This window comes from Microcaecilia unicolor, chromosome 1 (assembly GCF_901765095.1).
Source record: "Microcaecilia unicolor chromosome 1, aMicUni1.1, whole genome shotgun sequence".
Lineage (NCBI taxonomy): Eukaryota > Metazoa > Chordata > Amphibia > Gymnophiona > Siphonopidae > Microcaecilia > Microcaecilia unicolor.
Genome location: NC_044031.1, coordinates 302,810,918 through 302,833,821, shown reverse-complemented (window position 1 = coordinate 302,833,821; position 22,904 = coordinate 302,810,918). Strand labels below are relative to the sequence as shown.

At 44.2% G+C, this 22,904-nt stretch overlaps 1 protein-coding gene across 2 annotated transcripts in view; it reads left to right on the top strand.

The window, feature by feature from the left end:
• The first annotated feature begins 207 nt into the window (after positions 1–207).
• LOC115473043 (cytochrome P450 2D15-like) overlaps positions 208–22,904 on the top strand; it is a 106,000-nt gene continuing 83,303 nt past the window's right edge. For both annotated transcript variants that reach the window (XM_030207668.1, XM_030207659.1), the window contains exon 1: positions 208–759. In XM_030207668.1, the coding sequence (XP_030063528.1) occupies positions 547–759 (213 nt within the window). In that variant the 5' untranslated portion in view covers positions 208–546. The remainder of the gene's footprint in view (positions 760–22,904) is intronic.

The window sequence follows — 22,904 nt, the reverse complement described above, 5'->3', positions numbered from 1 at the left end:
CATTACATACCTGGAGAAGGAGCACGGGCGTCAGTGATATTCCTTGTGTCCCTGCTCCACAGAATCTGCTGGTTTGCGCGGTTCTTTCTCTTCCCTTCTTCTGCTTGTTTTCATAATTGGTTCCTTTACAATGCATTTCGTTGCGTGGCAACGGTTTGGCGGTCGCGTAGTAAGGGGTTGTCGGTGCCATTCCTTCTGTGTTGGTGTCCTGCCCTAGACGTCATCACGTTCGACGCGTGGGCGGGGCAGACACTCATGGTGTAAAATTGATCTCTGGCGCCTCACTTACTTTTAGAACGTTGAGAAAGTGTGTATTCAGAACGTTGGAGCCTAGGTGTGTTTTATATAGAGAGATTATGTAAAAGCAAAGAGTGGGAGAGAAACCAGGCAGACTTTAGGAAACCAGGAATAGAGGGAGAGAGAGAGGAAAACAGGCGAAAAGTAAGAATCAAAAGAAGAAGTGGGGGGAAAAATAAAGTGATAACACAGAAAGATTCATAAACATTCAGAAAGGAACGAGGAAATAGACAAACGGGTACAGCGAGCATGGAGCTGCTGTCAGTGCCCTGGTCCCTGCTGTCCTCGTGCTGTAACAATGTCACCCTCCTGGGCATCTTCCTGACTGCCTTTGTCCTGCTTTTTGACTTCATGAAGCGCAGGAAGACATGGACCCGCTATCCCCCAGGACCCTCTTCCATTCCCTTCCTAGGAAGCATGCTTCATGTGGATTTCCAGCAGCCCCACGTGTCGTTCACACAGGTAAGGGTGCAAAAAAGGTAAAAATTTCATTCCACGGGTAAATGTGGGATTGTCACACAAAATTAGCAAATATTGTCATAGGCTTCAACGGATTGCAGACAATTGTGAAAGTGGCCAATTCTGCAGCACTCAGAGGTTTAAATGCATTATATTTAAAATGTTTTTTTTTGCACTGAAGTGGATAAGGTTCACTATGTTCCATCAGTTTAATAAAACAAATCTGCCATTTAGTTATGTGGTGAATATATTAGCATTAGCAAGCATTTTCTGCTTTTCTTCACTGGCAAAAAGCATAGGGGTCAATATTTGGCCACCAGCAATCAGCGGTTTTTGGCCATCACTGGCAGTATTCCTAACATTCAAAGCCAGAAAAGTTATCAGGTTAAGTGCAATATTCAGAAACCAGATAAATGTGTGGTCCTGTTTATTCGGTGAACTTATTGGGATAAGTGCCACCACCCGTCCCTGACCACCCACAAGTTTCAGTTTAGGGATTAACTGGTTATATTTGGAGCACTATCTGGTTAAGTGCAACTGAATATAGCTGGTTACAAGTGATTTAAATGCTTTGAATATCAACCCAGTAGTTTTCATCTGCACCCTGCCTCACTCGCCAACAACAGTTTTCTATTGATCTTTCTGATCTGCTGGATCCAGTGTATACCACCTTAAATCAGATCTGTGGAGGATCTGGCTTTTACTTATGTGCTGTCTGGCAAATGAACTTTTGAAGCAGGATCTTGCTATGTTGTGCTGTGGCTAGCTCCTGCTTTCCCCCGTCCAAGCTTACTTTACCTAGGAGCATCAGGATATATATTTTTTCCTAACATTAAAGTTGTATCCAGAGGATCCAGAGACCTCCTCCACATTGAAGTTTATTGAAGAATCAACCTGCCTGGGTCTATTCAAAAGCAGCCCGAGGGAGGAAAGGAGTCCAGAGCTGGTTTTTTTTTTTTTTTTTTTAAATTACAGTCAGATCCAGGAGATCTGGAGGATCCAGCTTATCCCCAGTCCTTTGATTGAAGTTTGAAAACAGTTCCTCTGGCCTTGATCATTGTGCCGTTTATTTTCAAGGGATATCCAACCTTTTTGCCTAGGCTGTGATTTTCTGTTAAGTCATCTATGTCTGATTAATTCTTTGTTAGTTCCTCTCTCCCCCCTTCCTCTCTCTTGAAAGATTCTCCTTTCCCTTTGCATAGCTCCAGGTTATGCTATCTGATGTCATCCTACAAATCTGAGCTCTTACCCAGTCTATTTTGTTTAGCTATATGAAAACTCTGAAGACAGCACCTAAGCTGGCGAGTGAGGCAGGGTGCAGATGAAAACTACTGGGTTGATATTCAAAGCATTTAAATCACTTGTAACCAGCTATATTCAGTTGCACTTAACCAGATAGTGCTCCAAATAAACCTAGCAATTAACTACTGCTGCACCTGGGTTCAGGACAAACATCATTTTTGATTTAGTTAAGATTCTTCTTTATAGATGTCTTTACTTTGTAAGCAGAAATCTGATATGTATATTCTAATTGTTTATATTCTTTTGTTAGTTGTATACGTTTTACCCCCGATGCAGCCTATTTGGCGAAACATGGCCACATTGGGATTGTTTGAATAAAGACCTTTTGGACTTTATAGTGTCTGCTTTGGTGTTTCTTGTATGCAAATTTACCTCCTGCATATTCATTGTAGGTATCTTGAAGGCCTCACTGGTTTGGTGTGGCCCAAGTACTGAGTTGAGAAACCCTGAGCTAGAATATTACATATATCTAAGCAAATTGTTTTATAAAGTTAAAAGACAACTGTGAGTTACAGAAATAATAGTAGTGATAACACTTATTTCTTATGCAGTGATGCACACTGTGTCAGTCAGTGAGGGGTTAATGTGACAGGTAGCAGAAACCTATAACTGTGCACCTTCTTATGAGACCTTGGCTGTACTGTATATATCACATGCTGAGAAAGATCCCTCTCCCAAAGATTTCACCATCTATAAGAATAAGAATGTCTGTAAGAATGACATGCCCATCTCAAAGTTCATACCAAGGGATGGCGTTTCATCCTCCAGGGAAGTCTTGCCTCACAAATCTACTGCATTTTTTCGAGGGGGTGAACAAACATGTGGACAAAGGGGAGCCGGTGGATATTGCGTATCTAGATTTTCAGAAGGCAAAGTGTCTCATGAAAGACTCCAAAGGAAACTGGAGAGTCATGGGATCGGAGGCAATGTATTATTATGGATTAAAAGCTGGTTAAAAGATAGGAAGCAGAGAGTAGGGTTGAATGGTCATTATTCTCGATGGAGAAGGGTAGTTAGTGGGGTCCCTCAGGGGTCTGTGCTGGAACCGCTGCTTTTTAACATATTTATAAATTACCTTGAGATGGAAGTAACTAGTGAGGTAATTAAATTCGCAGATGACACAAAGTTATCCATGGTCGTCTTGTCGCAGGAGGAGTGTGAAAGATTGCAAGAAGACCTCATGAGACTGGGGGATTGGGCGTCCAAATGGCAGATGAAGTTCAACATTGACAAGTACAAAGCAATGCATGTGGGAAGGAGGAACCCTAATTACAGCTATGTCATGCAAGGTTCCGCTTTAGGAGTTACGGACCAAGAAAGGGATCTGGGAGTCATCGTGGATAGGACGTTGAAATCTTCAGCTCAATGTGCTGCGGCGGCTAAGAAGGTGAACAGAATGTTGTGTATTATTTAAAAAGGGATGGAAAACAAGCATGAGGATGTTATAATGCCGTTATAGCGCTCCATGGTGCGACCGCACCTGGAGTATTGTGTTCAGTTCTGGTTGCCTCATCTCAAAAAAGATATAAAGGAATTGGAGAAGGTGCAGAGAAGGGTGACAAAAATGATAAAACGGATGGGACAACTACCCTATGAAGAGAGGTTAAGACGGCTAGGACTCTTTAGCCTGGAGAAAAGGCAGCTGAGGGGCGATATGATAGAGGTCTACAAAATAATGAGTGGGATAGAACGGATAGATGTGAAGCATTTGTTTACACTTTCTAACAACAATAGAACCAGGGGGCATAAGATGAAATTAGAATGTGGTAGGTTTAAAACAAATCGGAGAAAGTTTTTCTTTACTCAGCGCATAGTTAGACTCTGGAACTCATTGCCGGAGAAGGTAGTGATGGCAGCTGGCCTTGCTGAGTTTAACGGGGGTCTGGACAGATTCCTGAAGGAAAAGTCCATTGATCATTATTAAATTTGGGGTTTTTGCCAGGTTCTTGGGGCCTGGATTGGCCGCTGTTGGAGACAGAGTGCTGGGCTTGATGGACCTTTGGTCTTTTCCCAGCGTGGCAGTGCTTATGTATTTATGTACTTATGAACTGATGCGCTCGAGTGTGGAACAGAGAAAGGAGAGACACATCCACACTGAGTGTGGATTCAAAATGAATTATGACGTAGAAAACATCCAGTCCCAAACAAATCATAAATGACATGACAGTATAAGCTTTTATATCTGGCAAACCCATACCCCCTTCCCGCCTAAAAAGCTGAAGCTGAGTGAGACGTGCAGACGCTTATAACTAGTACTACTACTTATAATTTCTATAGCGCTACTAGACATACGCAGCGCTGTACACTTGAACATTGAAGAGACAGTCCCTGCTTGACAGAGCTTACAATCTAATTAGGACAGACAAACAGGACAAATAAGGGATAAGGGAAATACTAAGGTGGGGGTGATAAAATTAAGGTACTGAACAAGTGAGTAAGGGTTAGGAGTTAAAAGCAGCATCAAAAAGGCCAGAGATGGAGCTTGACGATTTTATGCTTTAGAAAGTGTCGTAACACCTGGTGATATTTAAAGATATCTCTAGGACATAAAATCAAGGGTAGATTTTGCAATACATCCATCCATCCATTTAGGCAGTTTGATCATTTTAATCAGATGGATTCTACCCCATAAAGAAACTGGTAAATCCAGTAAGTCCAGTGCCTACAAAGTGACTAGGCTTTCTGGAGTAGGGGGGCAACATTGCTATCATATAGGTGGGCAAGATCTTGTGGAATAATCAATCTCGGATATTCATGGCATGTCGTGCCTATCATAAGGGGAAGGATCCTTGTCAATGGAAAGCAAGATTCCTCCCCAAGCCCAAGGCCTTTGACTTATCTATATTAATCCATAAATCAGAAAGGTGCCCAAATTTCAAAATCATAGTAAATGCCCTAGGAAGGAAGAGCTGGGGCTCCATTAGTGTCAGTAATAAGTCATCCACAAATAAAGCCAATTTGAATCCTGCCGGACCCACTGGTATATCCTGCGCATTGTGATCTCCAAACAACATCAGGGCTAAGGTTTCAATACAAAGTATAAATAAGATGGGCAGTAAGGGACAGCCCTGTCTAGTGCTGCATTGGATTGCAAAAGGAGGGGAGAGTACGCCATTAATCAGCACTTGCACCCAGGGGTCACAATATAAAAGGGGAATCATAGTGATAATTGGGCCTCAAAAGCCAAAATGGGTTAAAACCTCCCAGTGATATGGTCAGGAAACGATCAAATGCTTTTTCAATGTCAAAATGAATCAGAAGAGCATCTAAGTGATGCTTCTGTACATATTCCATGGCCATAAGGAGCTTGCAAGCATTAAACACCACATTCCGACCTTTGATGAAATCTACTTGATGTGGGGCCACTAACTTGGGGAAAAGATTGAGCAATCGGTTAGCTAAAAGTTTCACATAAATCATCACATCAACATTTAATAAGGATATGGGTCAATACAAGCTAGTTAGCAAGGGATCCCTCCCCAGTTTCAAAATAGAGATGATTGTGGCCCCCCCCTCATAGTATTCGGGAAAGAGTCCCTTCGCAAACCCTCATTATAAACCTCCAACAACAAGGGTGTAATGGCTGGACTCAGTATCTTAAAAAAATTCGATGGGCAATCCACCTGGTCATGGAGTTTTACGTGACTAGGAGTTCTTAATGGCGTATTGTATTCCCTCTATATGCAAGGGCTCATTCAAAAGTTCTAGATCCTCTGGGGGCAGTGTTGAGAAAGGCAAATCATTCAGGAAGTTGAAATTGGAAGGCGCTGAAAACAAAGAGTTTGAATACAAAGTGGCTATAAAATGTTTTAAACATTTTGTTAATCCCCCCCCCCCCCCCCCCCCCCCCCCGCCGGGTCTTTGAAAATTGGAACAAAACGCAGTGCAATCGCAGTATGGACCAGGTAGGCCAAACAAGTACCCATGTGGTTCCCATATTGAAAAAAATCGATGGCGACTATAATGAAGGCTATTGAGAGTGCGTTTGTAGATCAGCATATTCAGGGTTGTCTGTATTTGACAAAACTCTTCTCTGTTCTCTGTTGTTAAATTACGGGCCAAGACTGTTTGGGACTGCCGGATTTGGGCCTGTACCAAGAGTATTTGCCTATGGATGCATTTCCTATGGGATGCTAAATAGGATATTATTTCCCCTCTCCTAACTGCCTTCCTGGCCTTCCACGGAAGCCATGGTGTTTACCTATGGGACTGATTATTCATTATAGATTCCTCCAATTTCTGGGATAAAAATGTTTGAAAATCAGGGTCATTCTGCAAATGATACGGCATATGCTATAAAGGGTGGGGCTCCTGTCTCGGGACCTGGAGTGTCAAATGAACAATTGCATGGTCCAAAATGCCCACTTGAGCAATGTCGATTGTTTCCACCTCTGGGAGCATCGTAGCAGACAATATATAATCTAATCTGCTGTCCGAGAAGTGAGCTTCTGAAACGTGTGTATGCTCACTCCCCTGGACGGAGCGTGTGCCAGATGTCCATCAAGTCCAGACTCGTGCAAAGCAATTCACCCCCCCCCCCCCACACACCAGGAAAAAGGACCCCTACCCCAGGTCATGGATGCTCTGTCTAAAACCGGATCTGCTACAGCATTGAAATTTCCACCTATCACCACTCCACAGCGCGGCAAGGATAATAATAACTGCATTAATGGTGGGAACAAGGAGCTATCAGGGAGATTAGGTGCATACAGTGAGACCAAGATGTATGGGAGCCCATATAGTGAGCAACAGAGAACTACCCAACACCCCTGTTCATCTTGATAACACTTATGCTCTACAAAAGGTATTACCTTATCAAAATAGTAACTCTCGCATGACAGAAGACAGGAGCAGTAGAGTAGAAACTATGATCCACCCACTCCCGGATTAGTTTCTGATTCTCCAAGGGTGTCAAGTGCGTATCCTGTAAGAAGGCTACTCCAGTCCTCCGGCGATGCAAAGCCACCAAGATCTTCTTGTGCTTAATGAGGAAATTAACCCCACATACATTCCAGGAAATAAAACTGAGAGTCATCATCCCCGGTGTACAGAGCTCTCTGTCCCACCAAAAAATACACACTTTGCCAACAATAGCTAACCATAGGAACAGGATCATCAGGCTTAAGTCAGGCATAGTATACAGCATCCTGCCCCATCCCCCCCCCCCCCCCATCAAGAAAATGTATGGAAAAGAAACAGGTACGAGCAAGTACCCCAGAAATTCAAGAGTATTCAAGAATCTGGGCTCTCCAGCATAGCTATGTCCAGTAAAAAGGAGCAAACTTGCAACTAACTGTTATGAAACTGCATCCAAGTAGCAGACACTATTGGAATGCTAGCTCTTAGATCACATGGTTTGAGTTGACACTTTACTCCATCCTGAAGTCATTGGAGTTGAAGGTATGGCTATGGTGGGAGTTGTAGAGGAATTGGACATACTCCAGAGGCCTACCCGGCAAAGACAATCCTGTGCTTCTCCTAGAGTTTTGACACAATAGGGTTTCCCATTGAGAAGAAACAATAATCCAAAGGGAAAGAGCCAGCGAAAGTGGATGCGCTCCTTTTGCAAAACTTGGGCAAGCTGTTTGAGGTATCGTCTTTTTTGCAGGGTCAAAGTGGACAGATCCTGAAAAAGCGTAACTTCCACCCCATGAAAAGAAATTGGATCTTTTCTGTGTGCTTCTCGAAGAATAGTATCTTTTAACACAGGAGATTGGAAAGTGACCACAATGTCTTTAGGCTTGCTATTTCTAGGGGACCCCAAAGCCCTATGCATTCTGTTTACTATAATTCCATCGACCCCCAGAAATAGAAGATGATGCAAAGTCTGGAGCAGTCATCAAAATTTGAAAACTTATTGCCTGCACAAGTTCAATACAATTTTCCACCCCAGCTGGCTCTGGAAGACCCTGAAGTCAGAGACTGGAGCGCCTAGCTCTGTTTTCTAGATCATGCAGTTTGTCTTGCAACACTAAAAATTGAGTGTCATTTGCCTCCATTTGGGCAGATAAGGTCTCAATTTGGCTCTCTGAGACTAAATATTGTTCTCTGCTTCTTCCATTCTCGTGCCCAAATCCTCTAGGCCTTCCCACAACTCGTGTATTAGTTTGGCCACATGTATTGCAGCATCAGCCTGCAGCGCTTCCTGCAGTTCAGGGAGCATCTGTTTTAAATCATGTTTGGTGAGTGGAACCAAAGTGTCTCCTACCTCCATGACCTGGTCCTTATGGGAGATGCAGAAAGATCCTTGCTTCCTGTAATGGAGCAAAAGGGTTAGGTCCCACAACTGCTCCGCCATTCAGGTTACATGCTGGTGCCGCAAAGTATTGTTTCATTTCGCTGGGGCGACGGCGCAACATCACAATTTCAGGTCTGCTGGTCTAGGGTGGAATCCAAGTAATCAAGGATGTGAAAAATCCTACTGAGCTGCTGGGGTACGCCAATTACACAGATTATTCTGGGGGACTTGATCGGAGCCTCAAGGTAAGACTGCCATCATCCTGATGACGTCACTGGAAGCCCCCTCCTATTTGTTTTAAAATTATTTCCATTTAACTTCATTGAGAGGCTCTTTTACTAAGCAACGTAGGCACCTATGCGCGCTGAACATGAATTGCAGTTATCACCCAGTTACCATGTGGCCCTTGCGGTAATTTCAATTTTGGCGCATGTCTGAAAAATATTTTTTATTTTCTGGCATGTGACGCGCGTAGGTCATTACCACCCAGATTCTTTACTGCTAGGTCAATGGCTTGCGGTAAGGTCTAAGACCCAAAATAGATGCACGACAATTTTGATTTTGCTGCACGTCCATTTTCGGCAAAAAAACCCAGAGGCCTTTTTTACAGGCACGCTAAAAAATGGATTGGCGAGTGCTCAAAACCCGCGCCTATACTACCGCAAGCCATTTTTCAGTGCGCCTTTGTAAAAGGACCTCTGAGTGTCCCCTAGTGTTTGTACTTTTTGAAAGAGTAAAAAAATTGATTCCCTTCTACTTGTTCGTCACCTCTCAGGATTTTGTAGACTGCAATCATATCCCCTCCCCCCAAAACTCTTTTCCAAGCTGAAGGGTGGGCAATTTTCACATAGCTCATTTATCCAGGTAACAAACTTCTGTGTCTCTCTCGGTCTCTATATATATTGAGTCAATATTTAAAAGCACTGATGCATTTGGGGAGGTGGGGCTAACTGTGTGCAGGCCTCTAAGACTTGTTGCTATAAGTCCTATATCCCGCCGTACAACCTTGGCACACCAGTTCACACCTGGAGACTCTATCTCTCTGAAAAGTCCTTTATTGAATAACAGTGTTTACTCACAGTTAACTGCAGATCAGAGGTTCTGCCCCACTGGCACAGAGTCTCCGTGGTACTGAGATTAGCAGTAGCTCAGAGCTGGCAGAATGGTGTACAATGCCCTTTTTCAGCTTCCTTCAAGGTAAAAACTAAGTGCACTAACCAAGGGTAACACAAGAAAGGGTTCTGAACTGTCTTACAAGATGGCAACTACCTCATGACTAGAGGGAATAAAACAGGGGACACTCTGACCCAGTAAGCAGGGGGGAACCCACCAATGGGAACAGAGCTTACCAACTGGCAACAGCTTAACCAATCATTTAATAGTTCTAAACAGACAAGCAAGTGGAATCACATTGCCCTATAACTACACCCACCTTAATGCATTGCTGATGTGACTCTGCAGTGAGCATAACAGAAAAAGTGTCACACTCACCCCAGAGCCACATCGCAACCAAGGAAAGGCTGTCCGAGGACAGAACAAACTGCATAAGCCCTTTTTTAGTCAAAGATGTTTGTCACTGCTTCACAAAAACATGCAGGATAACAAGACAATGCATCTAGATCACTCTAGATCAACTCTAATTTGAACCTACAATGGTGACAAAAGTAATTATAGATGAATCCTCCATAATCAAACTCCCTTGCTTCTCCCCACCTCAAACCACCTGTCTTTATTTACACCATAACAGCTTTAAAAAAATCCAGGCCACTTGAACAGATCATTTTTGGCCATAGAAATTGTTATCTGGTCAAAGTTAGCTGTCCAAATAGGGGGCAGTATTTTAGGCATTCACAGCTGGAACCACTTCTTACATATCTAAGGGGAGTAGATGCAAAAATGCAGTAAAATAAAGCATTTTACAGATGTATTTTGTTTATTTTTTTATTATGACATTTCTATCTCACATTAGCCCAAGTGGAACTCAGGTTCAATATGGCTTACAATATAAACAGAAAAGAAAAGAAATAAACTAGTTACATTTAAAGAATACATCATAAATATATTATGTAAGAAATGATAGGGGCAAATTCAGCGGGACGTCAGGAAGAATTGAAATATAAGGAACTAAATAACATCCAGCACTAAGTTCTAACATTGTTGAAGACTGAGCTAAAAAAGTAAGTTTTCAATAAATTATGAAATACCCATAATCACTAGTATATCCAATTTGTTTAGCAAGAGAATTCCAGACTTTGGTGTATTGATAAGAAAAGTTAGCATTGTGGATTGTTTTGTAAGGTATACATTTCTGCAACTGGCGAAATGGAAAATGAGATATTCTCTGGATGACACAGCAGCTTTGCGTGGAGGTACATCAATGAGTTCAACCATATACACACTGGAAAACTCAGTGGAGAGTTCTTCATACACATTTTGCATCCTACACCTGTATCAATCATTTTGTAAATATATATGAGCATGTGCTGGTTGAGGCCAAAGTCTTTATTTATTATCAATTTGGAGGGGAAAATGAACAATGGGGACTGAAGAAGGATAACTCCGTTAGTCCCCCAAGTACAGGGCTGGCTGAAACAAGCACTTTTTAAAAACCTATACATGCCAGGAAGCAGCTGTAAGTCCCCACTTGGAAATATTAGGTCATACCCCTGTACTCCCTTTATGAAATGGGGAATACGCTTGTAGATGTTTGACCCACCCAGACCATGATCAGACTATGCTCCCAGGATGCCCCCCTGCAATTTTTATTTACAGTAGAGTCTTGATTATCCAACGTAAAAGGGATTGACAGATGTCAGATAATACAGAAAAAGTTGATGAGGGATAAAAACGGAAGTTTATTGAATGCATGTTTCAAAAGAAGAGGCAGTAAAAAAAGAGTTTAAAATGAATTGTGCCCGGTCACGGAGGTGAATGGCTGCCTAGCCTGTTAGCTCCCGCACTCCCCCAACGTTAAGCAGCACCAAAAGCGCCATTCGCAAAAAAAAAATAGACCAGCATCACATTTGGGGACGAGGTATAAATCGAGCTCCACAAAATGAGCAAAACCGCGGCGGCGGCACAGCGGGTAAGCGAAAAACCGCCGAAGAAACAAGCCGGGAAGAACCTCTCGCGCCCAGCTTCACCTGGCATGGCGGACTCGGAAGCGCCGGCTAGACACGTGGCGCCGAGCCCCGCGGCTAGAAGGGAGCATTCCCCAGCGGATTTGGCGAAATGCCTGGACGCGATTAGAGAGGAAATAAAGGCCTCCCGAGTTGAAATATTGGAGCACGTCGACGCTATAAGCCTGGACCTTAGGGAGCTGGGTGGCAGAGTAGAGACCATAGAGGAAAGGCTCGATGAACAGGAAGAGCAGCACAGCTTGATGAACTCACGCATTCTAAAGCAGCAAGAACAATATGACGAACTTAAATATAAAATGGATGACCTTGAGAACAGAGGAAGAAGACACAATTTGAGGTTCCGGGGAGTCCCCGAAAGCGGAGATATGGAAGATATCCAACTGCTGGTGAGGAACCTATGTGAAAAAATTATGGGTGAGGCCTGGGACCCTAGTGCAGCAGCCATGGACAGAGCACACAGAGTGCAGGGCCAGAGACTTGAAAATAGACCCAGAGACATACTTGTGAGATTCACCTCTTATGCATTTAAGGAGATGCTGTGGCAAAAAGCCAGGCAGCTTTCAACCCTGGAATACAATGAAGCCAGGATCTCAGTATTTCAAGACCTTTCGGTGTTTACACTGATGCAGAGAAGGGCTATGCGACCAGTGACTGAGGTACTGAACAAAGAAAAGATCGCTTACAGATGGGCCTTTCCATTTGCTATCTGCTTTGCGATCAAGGGGCAACAGTGCAGGACAAGGAAGGTGACAGATGCCTGGAAAAACCTACATGAGGCTGGGTTGACAAAGTCGGAGACGGTGCCCACGGAGATGGCGGGGACAACAAAAGCACGCATGCAAAAGTGGAAGAGAGTCCCGGTGAATGAGAAGACAGCGAGACTTCAGACTTGAAAGCACAAAGAGGACTTTGATTAAGAGTGGACTGTTCACAAGGTTTAACTTGAGGTTGAACGGAAGAGTGAATGCGTGAGAATGAAAGTTGCTTAATATGAGGTGAGCTGGTAGTGAGGAGGAGGAGGTGTTCAAATGCTGTATAATTGAATGGGGGGCACGTGTGAAGGAGGGGGACGGAACTGGGTGGGGCGTTGGCCTTCGCGGCCGCTTTCCTCTGGTTACCCATGCAATGCCAGAGGGTATTGTCTGGTGAGTGGATGTTAAAGGGGGGGGGAGGGAGGGAGGAAGAAAGTCAGAGGGGAGGCTGGGGAGGGGGGGTTGGGTATACACCTTTCTTTGAACATGCAGATAGAACAGAATTGTTAAATGGTGGGCTATAAATTTTTCACTTATAATATAAAGGGCTTAAATTCTCCTTATAAACGGCACGCCCTTTGGCGTGAACTGCGTCTCGCGCAACCACAAGTGGTGTTTTTACAAGAAACACACCTTTTAAAAAAGCATGAGAAACTATTGTACTCTAAATGCTATCCACAGGTGGTGTGTGCTTCAGATGCCCTAGGAGTAAAAAAAAGAGGGGTAGCCATAATGTTCCACAAAAATACCACAGTCCAGATCTTACACACTAGAAGAGATAGGGAGGGCAGATTCCTGTTTTTACATATTAGGTTGGAACAGGAGGAGTATACACTGGTTAGCGTATACGCGCCCAACGAAAGACAGGAGCGTTTTTTCCGGCACCTCCAGAAGGAGCTGCAGGCCTTTGCCAGAGGGAAGCTGATAGTGGCCGGGGATTTTAACGCGACCATGAAGCCTGGCCTGGATAGATCGACTCCTCCTTCCCAGATAGATTGTAGAATTGCTAGAGCACTAAGTAACCTTGTTGAGGGGATGGGGCTGTACGATGGGTGGCGCTTGAGGAACCCTAGAGGGAGAGACTTTACTTTTTTTTCCCAAGTGCATCACACTTACTCCAGATTGGATTACATTTTTCTTGACAAAACGTTATCGGAAGGGGGGGAAGAATCTGAGATAGGTCATATCACAATATCGGACCATGCCCCGGTCTGGCTTGCTGTTCCTTCCCTGAAGGAGGAGGAGCGAGATAAAAGATGGACATTTAACAACAACTTGCTGCAGGATCCTGAAACAGTAGCTAGCTTTATCCCCTTACTTAGAGAGTACTTTGATATCAATCTGGACTCGGGGCCTACATTGGGTACCGTGTGGGATGCATTCAAGGCAGTCTCAAGAGGACATTTCATTAAGTGTGCCAGTCAGAATGCCAAAGTACATCGCCAGAGGCTGGTACGTTGCATGGATAGACTGGCTACACTGGAAGATAAGTACAAAATTTCAGGTTCAGTAGCCGATTATCGAAAATTACAGGAGGTGAGATTGGAAATAGCGGGGCTACATGAGGATAGTTTGAAGTTTGTGAGTGCAAGGATGAAACAGGTTCACTACGCTTGCACTGACAAACCTGGACGCCTGCTAGCTAACAAACTGAGACAGCTGAGAGCAGATCGACATATTCTAAGAATTAGAGATGCAGGGGGGGGCATAACGCACAAATCAGCACAGATAAGGGACTGCTTTGCCCAATACTATGAGAACCTCTACAGAGAGGATGCCACAGTACAGACGGGGGAAATAGAGGGATACTTACAGGCTAGGGGGCTAGCGGCTCTCTCTGATACACAAAGGAGAGAGTTGGAGGACCCAGTGGCGGTAAAGGAGGTGATAGAAGTAGTCAAAGCACTACCAAGGGGGAAGGTGCCGGGATTAGACGGCTTCACGAATGAGTTCTTTAAAGCATACGTGACGGAATTAGCGCCTTACCTGACGATGATAATCAATGCTGTCAGGGAGGGGGCACCGTTCCCCAGGTCTATGATGGAAGCATGGGTGGCGGTAATACCAAAACCAGGCAAGGATCACATTGAATGTGCCTCATATAGACCCATTTCGATCTTGAATACAGATGTCAAAATCCTGGCCAAGGTGCTGGCTAACCGTCTGGGGAGGGTGCTCCCCAGTTTGATCCATCCGGACCAAGTGGGATTCATAGCCAAGAGACAGGCCATGGATAATATACGCCGCACAATAGACCTTATATACACAACGCAGAAAAAAGCAAGGCCCGCAGTGCTACTCGGTCTGGATGCAGAGAAGGCGTTTGACCGGGTGCACTGGGGGTATTTAGATAGGGTCCTGCATAGAGTGGGAATTGGACAGCATTTTAGAGCCTGGATCCAGGCCTTATACTCCTTGCCGAGGGCTTGTGTGCGAGTAAACGGGGGGAATTCAGTGACATTCGCTTTGGGGCGTGGAACTAGACAGGGGTGTCCGCTGTCTCCATTACTGTTCGCCCTGGCGATGGAACCTCTGGCAGCAGCTATACGTGAGAATAACGATATCACTGGAGTGCAGGTAAGAGGGCAGGAGTATAAAATTGCGCTATTCGCAGACGATGTGCTGCTGTCACTTACCAACCCATTGGTCTCCTTGCCTAACTTAATGAAAGAAATAGGGGACTATACACGGGTCTCGGGTTACAAATTGAATGCCAGCAAGTCTATGGGCTTGGCTGTGGGGGTCCCACGGGGATTGATGGAGACATTGAGGACATCTTTTGCATTTAAATGGGAGAAGAATGCAATATGTTACTTAGGAGTCAAGATCACGAATGACCTATCAGGCCTTTTTGAAGCTAATTACCCAGCTCTGAAGAGGGAGGTGCAAACAGACTTAGACAGATGGGCTAATATGGGATTGTCGTGGTTCGGGAGGATCGCGGCGATTAAGATGAACATCTTGCCCCGTCTTTTATATTTATTTCAGGTTCTTCCATTACAAATACCCCGAGCCTTTTTTTCTGGTCTCCAAGATAGGTTGATCCGCTTTATTTGGAATCAGAAAAGACCAAGGTTATCACGGGCTCTTCTTTACAAAAGTAGAAGGCTGGGGGGGCTGGGTGTGCCAAATCTGTTCTGGTACTATTGTGCAGCACAGACCAGAGCGGCGGTGGACTGGTTTAGGAAAGATAGTTATAAATTGTGGATTGACATAGAACAGGATTTAGTGGGATCACGGAAATTAGCTCATTTAATGTGGCTACCTCAGAAATATAGGGGAAGAGTTGACATGTTCCCGCCCACAGTACAGGCCACGTTCTATTACTGGGATCTTATGTTCATAGAACGTCAACCACCGGTATCGGGCTTAGCTCCCATAGCAGAAAACCCAATGTTTGAGCCAGGCATAGGAAACAACACCTTCAGGAGATGGGCAGATCAGGGACTGGATTTGCTGGGACAGATGCATCAAGAGGAGAAAATAGTGCCTTTTGTACAGCTGGTGGACGATTTTGGGCTCAGGGAAACGGATCACTATGCTTACACACAAGTACAACACTTTTTGACAGCACAGGCATACAAAAGTAGTCTGAAGCGGGATACGCACCCACTGGAGGAAATATGTGTAGACTCTAAGATCGAACGAGGGCTGATATCCTTCTTATACGCACAGTTGATGGCTACTGCCAGACCATATGTACAACATAGGAGGAGGTGGGAGCAAGAACTACATTTCACATTACCGGAGGCGGACTGGGTCACACTGGAGAAAAAGATTTTGAAATCAGCTCGAGCAGTGAATATGCAAGAGAACGCTATTAAAGTAATGTATAGATGGTATCTGACCCCGGTTCGATTGCACCACATGTATGCTAAAGTGCCTAAGGAATGTTGGAGAAACTGTGGGGGAGAGGGGACAATGGGGCACATTTGGTGGTCTTGTCCCAAAGCAAAGGCTTACTGGAAGGGGATACAAGCACGTACTCAGAAGTGGGTAGGTAAATCTGTGAGGTGGCATCCTCTAACCTTTTTATTTGGGCAGCGACCAATGGGTTTCACCTCAGATCAGTGGCTTCTGTTGAGAGGATCTCTGCATGCAGCCCGTTTGAATTTAGCACAACACTGGAAGTCACCTTTAGTACCCTCAATGGTGAGGTGGAACACTAAGGTGCGCTACATATGTGAAATGGAGAGATTGACTGCCCAGAGAGCTAAAACACTGCCTGCATGGGAAAGGGTGTGGGAACCCTTTCTAAAAAATTGTTCAGACTAATCAGTATGATGACAGAGCATTCGGGAAGGTGAGGGGGGAGGGGGGAGGGGCAGTAGGATAAGGGAAGTTATAAGTTTAAAAAATTAAAAAAACTTGGAGTAGAATTGCTGTTTATTTTAACATTGTCATCGATTGGAAGGTATTACTGTTACACACTCATGTAAAGCTTGTTGGATACTGTACAATTGTATTGAGTCGTGCATTGAGTGATTATTGTATTGCTTTTGCAATGTTCAATAAAGACTTCTATAAAATCAAAAAAAAAAAATGAATTGTGCCCAAGAATCTTACCTAGCACTGCTGCCTTTTAACTAAATGTGATGTTAGGAAAGGGAGAGAAACTCGCGTGTATCTCAATGACAATATTGTGACGTCAGATAATCCAGAAAGTCGGATAAGCAACGTTCAAATAAGCGAGTTGTATTATGGGCATCTACATGGAAATTGAGCTATTCTACTGGTCTTTCAACCATTGGAATTTATGTTTCCATGAACTCAGGTTACAGCTAAATGGGCTCTGGAGCTCAAACACAAGTTTTTATTCTCTGGTTTATAGTGTCATGGATCTGAATCCCAGAAAACCTCACATGACACTAGCAAAACAGGAATGCCGGTAGTTAAAAGCTGCCTGTTGTTATCGCTCATGTTCTGTAGAAATTGTGAAAAAGCTTCTAAACTAATCTCCCTTTTTGTTATGTTTGTTTTTAAACAAAGGTCTCTAGAACTTGCTCTTTTTAGGTATAACTTGTCTGGAATGTTTTTACGTTTGGGGAGCGTGCCAGGTGCCCTTGACCTGGATTGGCCACTGTCGGTGACAGGATGCTGGGCTAGATGGACCTTTGGTCTTTCCCAGTATGGCACTACTTATGTACTTATAAAGTCATGGAATATTTTTAAGCTATAGGCTGGCCCTGTTACTGGTTAAATGTTAACCAAGTTGTCTTGATAACATTTTATTGGTGGCCAGGGTAAGAAACTGTAAAAATAAAGACCTGTCTAGTTATCTCCTGCAGTTAAATGGAAACATATTTTGAATATATATTAGCACCTTCTGCTCCCCACCTGACTGGTTTGAATTACCCTTGTTTTACATTTTCTTTAGAAATGGCAGCTGTTCTTGTATCATTTCAAGAAGGTCACACTATAGTCATAAAGACTAGATGACTATAGTCATAAAGAAGTTCACACCCCTATATGACTATAGTCATCTCCTTTCTCCATGAATGTCACACCCACCTACCCACCAAACATGTCTGTTAGCAACAGGTGGCTTTACAACTGCCTTCTCCCATGGCATCCCTGGGCAATGTTCTACTAGCATCAATGAAACATGCCAATTACTCAGGCCAAGGCCAAAGAACAGTAGACACAAATTGCCCGATATTCAGCCAGCGGTGGGCAACGCTTTTACTGCCTGCTGCCAGAGTTCAACCCAGATATTCAATGCAGGGCCATTTCCAGCGACCGACATTGAATATCCAGATTTTTCAACACTGGCTAGTGCATGATTAGTTAAGTCGATATTGATACTTAACCGGCCATGACTTAGCGGGCAAAGATAGGCCTGCTTTTTATGTGGCCTTATTTGGCTGCTAAGTCTGGCTGGTTAAGTTCTGAATATCGGAATTTAACCTGTCACACCCCTGGAACACCTCCAACATCACCGGCTTTATTTTTAGCACTAACTGAGCATTTTCAGAGGTGATAACCGGTTAAATTCCGCTGAAAATGACCAGTTATCCACCGAGACATGAGTTAACTGGTTGGCGGCTGTTCTCAGCTGGTTAACTCACGCTGACTATTGGATGGAAAGTTCTTTTATTTTAAGCACTGTATACCCCAGTAAACTGTAAGGTCAATTTTCAGTGACACGGCCACTGCAAATAGTTAATCAGATAACTTTTCTATTTAAGTTTATGTTGATTTTCAGTGATCTTATGCATTCTAGTGCATTCTAATTCAATAGAAATTTCCAAAAATTGTTTGTGCAATTTAATTGAATAACAAGCTAATTAGCGCCAATAATTGGCATTTTAACAAGCAATTGGCACCAGTTAGATTTAATTGGAATTTACACATTTAAATTTAGGCACAGTTTCCGAGTTAAAAAAAAAAAGGGCACGGAAATGGAAGGAACATGGGAGGGGGGGGGGGGGGGTGTTGTTTGGATTTACGCAAGTTGTTATAGAATAAGGGGATACGTGCTCAATTTAGATGCATACATTTGCACCACACTTCAGTTGGTGCAAATGGCCGCACATAAAGTTAGGCGCGATTCCAGGACATAAGCACTGTTCTATAAACCATGCCTAACTTTAAGCTTCGCTTATAGAATATCGCTTCCTTATTTAGAATCCACCCCCATTTGTGGATTTGTAAGTGCAAAACAGCATCTAGCTAGCTAGCTATCTGCCTGCCATCATTTTTCTCTGTTTCTATCATAGGATTTTTAAGGGAGAGAAGGGGATAGTTGAAGGTATGAATGGGAAGACTAGATAGGCCACAAGAAACAGAAAATAATGAAGGCAGATAAAGACTATACATCTATCTATCTATGTGTATATATGTGTGTAACAATTTAGAAAAGGTGCTTCTTATATACATAGGATTGATCTATCTGATCAATCTGTGACTACCTACCCTTCCGGAAAGCACTAAAAACCCATTTATTCAAGCAAGCCTATCCAAACGATCCAGATTAATCTTATGAACCATCTACCTAACACACAGACCACATCTCCCACCCTACTCCCCTTTCCATTGCCTATTTTTACCTACTCATCTCATCTATTATTCTGGTATATTTAACTTTTACCCTCTCTAACAATATTCTGTATTCCTTTTACTGTGTAAGCCACATTGAGCCTGCTTTGAGTGGGAAAGCGCGGGATACAAATGTAATAAATAATAATAATAATAGGAGGGATTTCTGCGTGCAGATAGGACGCATATTCCAGGTAGTCCTTAGTGTCGCGGCTCTGATGTCAGTCTGGTGTTGGTGAGCTCTCGAGTTTTCCTGAGCTCCCCTAGGCCCAGGAAGAAGCCGAGCACCCCAATCTTCACCCGCGGCGACCGCCGTTCACCGAGGGTTGAGCCCTCAGCTGCGGGCGGCCAGCAGGACTGCTGGAACCCCGGGGTGGTGGCTGGCCTGGCTGGATATGGGTACGGAGTCCTTGGTGAGCGTAGCTGAGCCGGGCGGCTAACTGAGCACTGGGCACGGGTCCAGTCGGAGGAAGTGGCTAGCAGGACGGCGAGGCTGGTACGAATAACAACCCCCGCCTCACTGGAAATAGCTAGCAGGACGGCTAGCTGCCGACAGGAACAAACACAGTCTTGGAAATAGCTAGCAGGACGGCTAGCTGTCCTGAGGGACAAACACAGTCTTGGAAATAGCTAGCAGGGCGGCTAGCTGTCTTGCGAAACAAACACAGTCTTGGAAATAGCTAGCAGGACGACTAGCTGTCTTGAGAAACAAACACAGTCTTGGAGATAGCTAGCAGGACGGCTAGCTGTCTTGAGAAACAAACACAGTCTTGGAGATAGCTAGCAGGACGGCTAGCTGTCTTGAGAAACAAACACAGTCTTGGAAATAGCTAGCAGGACGGCTAGCTGTCTTGAGAAACAAACACAGTCTTGGAAATAGCTAGCAGGACGGCTAGCTGTCTTGAGAAACAAACACAGCCTTGGAAATGGCTAGTAGGACGGCTTCAAACAACAAAACGGAAGCACTGGATCCCCCCCGTGTCTCCGTTTAAATCCCCCGCTCGTCCTGACTGGAGAACAGCTGGAACCAATCCTCTCCGCCCCGGCCGGCAGCGGAGGACCGGATTGGTCCTCCCGTCCGATGGGCGGAGCTCCTGCGCGGATGCGCCAATCCGGTACGAGTGGGCGGAGCCTCCTCGCTGGGCTCGCTGCAGCGAGGAGGACGCCGACGCCGGCGCCGCCATCTTGGCCGGCGGATCTCCTTCTCCGAGGCCGGCGTTAGTTCTTCTGGATCGCCGGCCTCGGGGCAACTTGCGGCTGCGGCGATCCCCGTGGCACTCTTCCCCCGTCGCCCCGCATCCCACGGGCAACCCAGCCTTCCGCTCCGGCCCGCGGACCGCCAGGTAAGGGCCCGGAACGGGACACTTAGTATATGTATGTTCCATATTTTAGAATGGAAATGCATACATACAATACCTCAGAAGTTTTAGCCATCACAGTAACATAGTAAATGACGGCAGATAAAGACCCGCACAGTCCATCCAATCTGCCCACTAAGGTGGCCAGAGCCGCAGGCCCCAATCAACCATTCTTAAACACTGGTTGTCAAGTCTCCACCATGCCAACCATATAGGCAGCCAGATATGATGGAGTCTTGATTATGACCACACATCATCCCCAGATGCTGCTGACAGCATTCAGCTTACCAGTCAAGATGTCTTCCCCTCCCCCCTGAGCTGCACAGCACAATAAAGTGATCTACAACACTAGAGTTGGTGAAGCTTCACCCGTCTTTTGCCATTTGAGGGAACAGACTGTAGAAGTCTGCCCGCCATTGGCCTTGGTTCTCCAATGCTGGAGTTGCCAAATCTTCTTTCAGCATTTACATCTCTTAGAGTTATGCATAACCCCTGGCTAACTTTTCTTTTGGACATGGGATATGGAGAAATGCTTGAGGGGAGAAAATGCTCACCTCTTTTTGTTCAAAAGCACCTCACTTGAGTCAAAGTTTGACTTTCAGAAGGTGGTGCTGTCATTACTTGCTCTTATACATGCAGATTCACGAAATTCTTCACTTCTAAGTGGCAGCATATATCAAAATCTCCATAAATATGTCTGTATGCTGCCACATATACATATGTACCCCCTTGTTTCACTGCTCTTCTTTTTGGCCAGACTGATTACCTAAAATTCCCTTTTTGTTGTACAACACCATTTCTACATCTTCCAGTGGCAGCAACTCTAAAAGGCTTGGCATAAACAATCGTGGACATCCGTCTTGCTACCTACACAGACTATGTTCTTACATTTGACTTATTCTTGTTGTCCATCACCTTGAGTGAATTATTCAAAAGAAATTGAATCAAATAAAATAAACATTCCACATGAAACAGCAGTGTGGAATCATTATGGATATAAGTACATAAGTACATAAGTAATGCCATACTGGGAAAAGACCAAGGGTCCATCGAGCCCAGCATCCTGTCCACGACAGCGGCCAATCCAGGCCAAGGGCACCTGGCAAGCTTCCATGTGTGAAGGGAAGGAGTATTCTTGTAGGGCTGTACTACTCTCCACCAGGACAGAATGAACAGATGAATGAAGAAATGTTTACAGAGATTAGGAAAGCTGGCAAATTAGACAACACTATAATAATAGGTAATTTCAATTACCCCAATATTGACTGGATAAATGTTACATCAGGGCATGTCAGGGAGGTAAAATTTCTAGATGTAATAAACAACTGTTTCTTGGAGCAACTGGTCCAGGAACCAACAAGAGGGGCAGCCATTTTGGATCTGGTCCTTGATGGTGTGCAGTGCATACTGTGAGAGGTAGCTGTGTTGGGTTCCCTGTGAAACTGATCATAACACGATCAAGGTTGAGCTACTATCTAGGATGAACGCACAAAAGAAATCTACTGTAGCTGTATTTAATTTTGGAAAGGGTGACTATAATAAAATGAGGAAAATTGTTACAATGAAGTTAAAAGGACACTAAATAGGGCGTGGATGTTATTCAGAAATACCATCTTTGAAGCCAAGACTAGATGCATTCCATGTGTTTTCAAAAGTGGGAAGAAAACAGCCAGCATGGTTAAAAGATGAAGTAAAAGAGACTATTACAACTAAAAGATTGTCCTTCAAAGAATTGAAAAAGGACCCAAATGAAAAGAAGAAGCAACATAAGCACTGGCAAGTCAGATAGAAAGCATTAATAAAGAAGGCTAAAAGAGAATATGAAGAGAAACTTGCTGCAGAGGCTAAAACTCACAGTAATAACTTTTTCAGGTGTATCAGAAGCAGAAAGGCTGCAAAGGAATCCGTGGGACCGTTAGATCATGAAGGAGCAAAAGGGGCACTCAGGGAGGACAAGGCCGTAGAGAAACTGAATTACTTTTTTGCTTCTTTCTTTACGGAAGAAGATGTAAGAGATCTGCCTGTACCAGAAATGGTTTTCAAGGGTGATGATGCAGAGGAACTGAAATAAATCTCAGTGAACCTGGAAGACGTACTGAGCCAAATCAACAAATTAAAGAGTAGTAAATCACCTGGACCAGATGGCATGCATCCAAGGGTACTTGAAGAACTCAAACATGAAATTGCTGATCTGCTGTTAGTAATATGTAACCTGTTGTTAAAATCGTCCATAGTACCTGAAGATTGGAGGGTGGCCAGTGTGACTGTGATTTTTAAAAAGGGTTACGAGGTGAACCGGGAAATTAGATTGGAAAGCCTG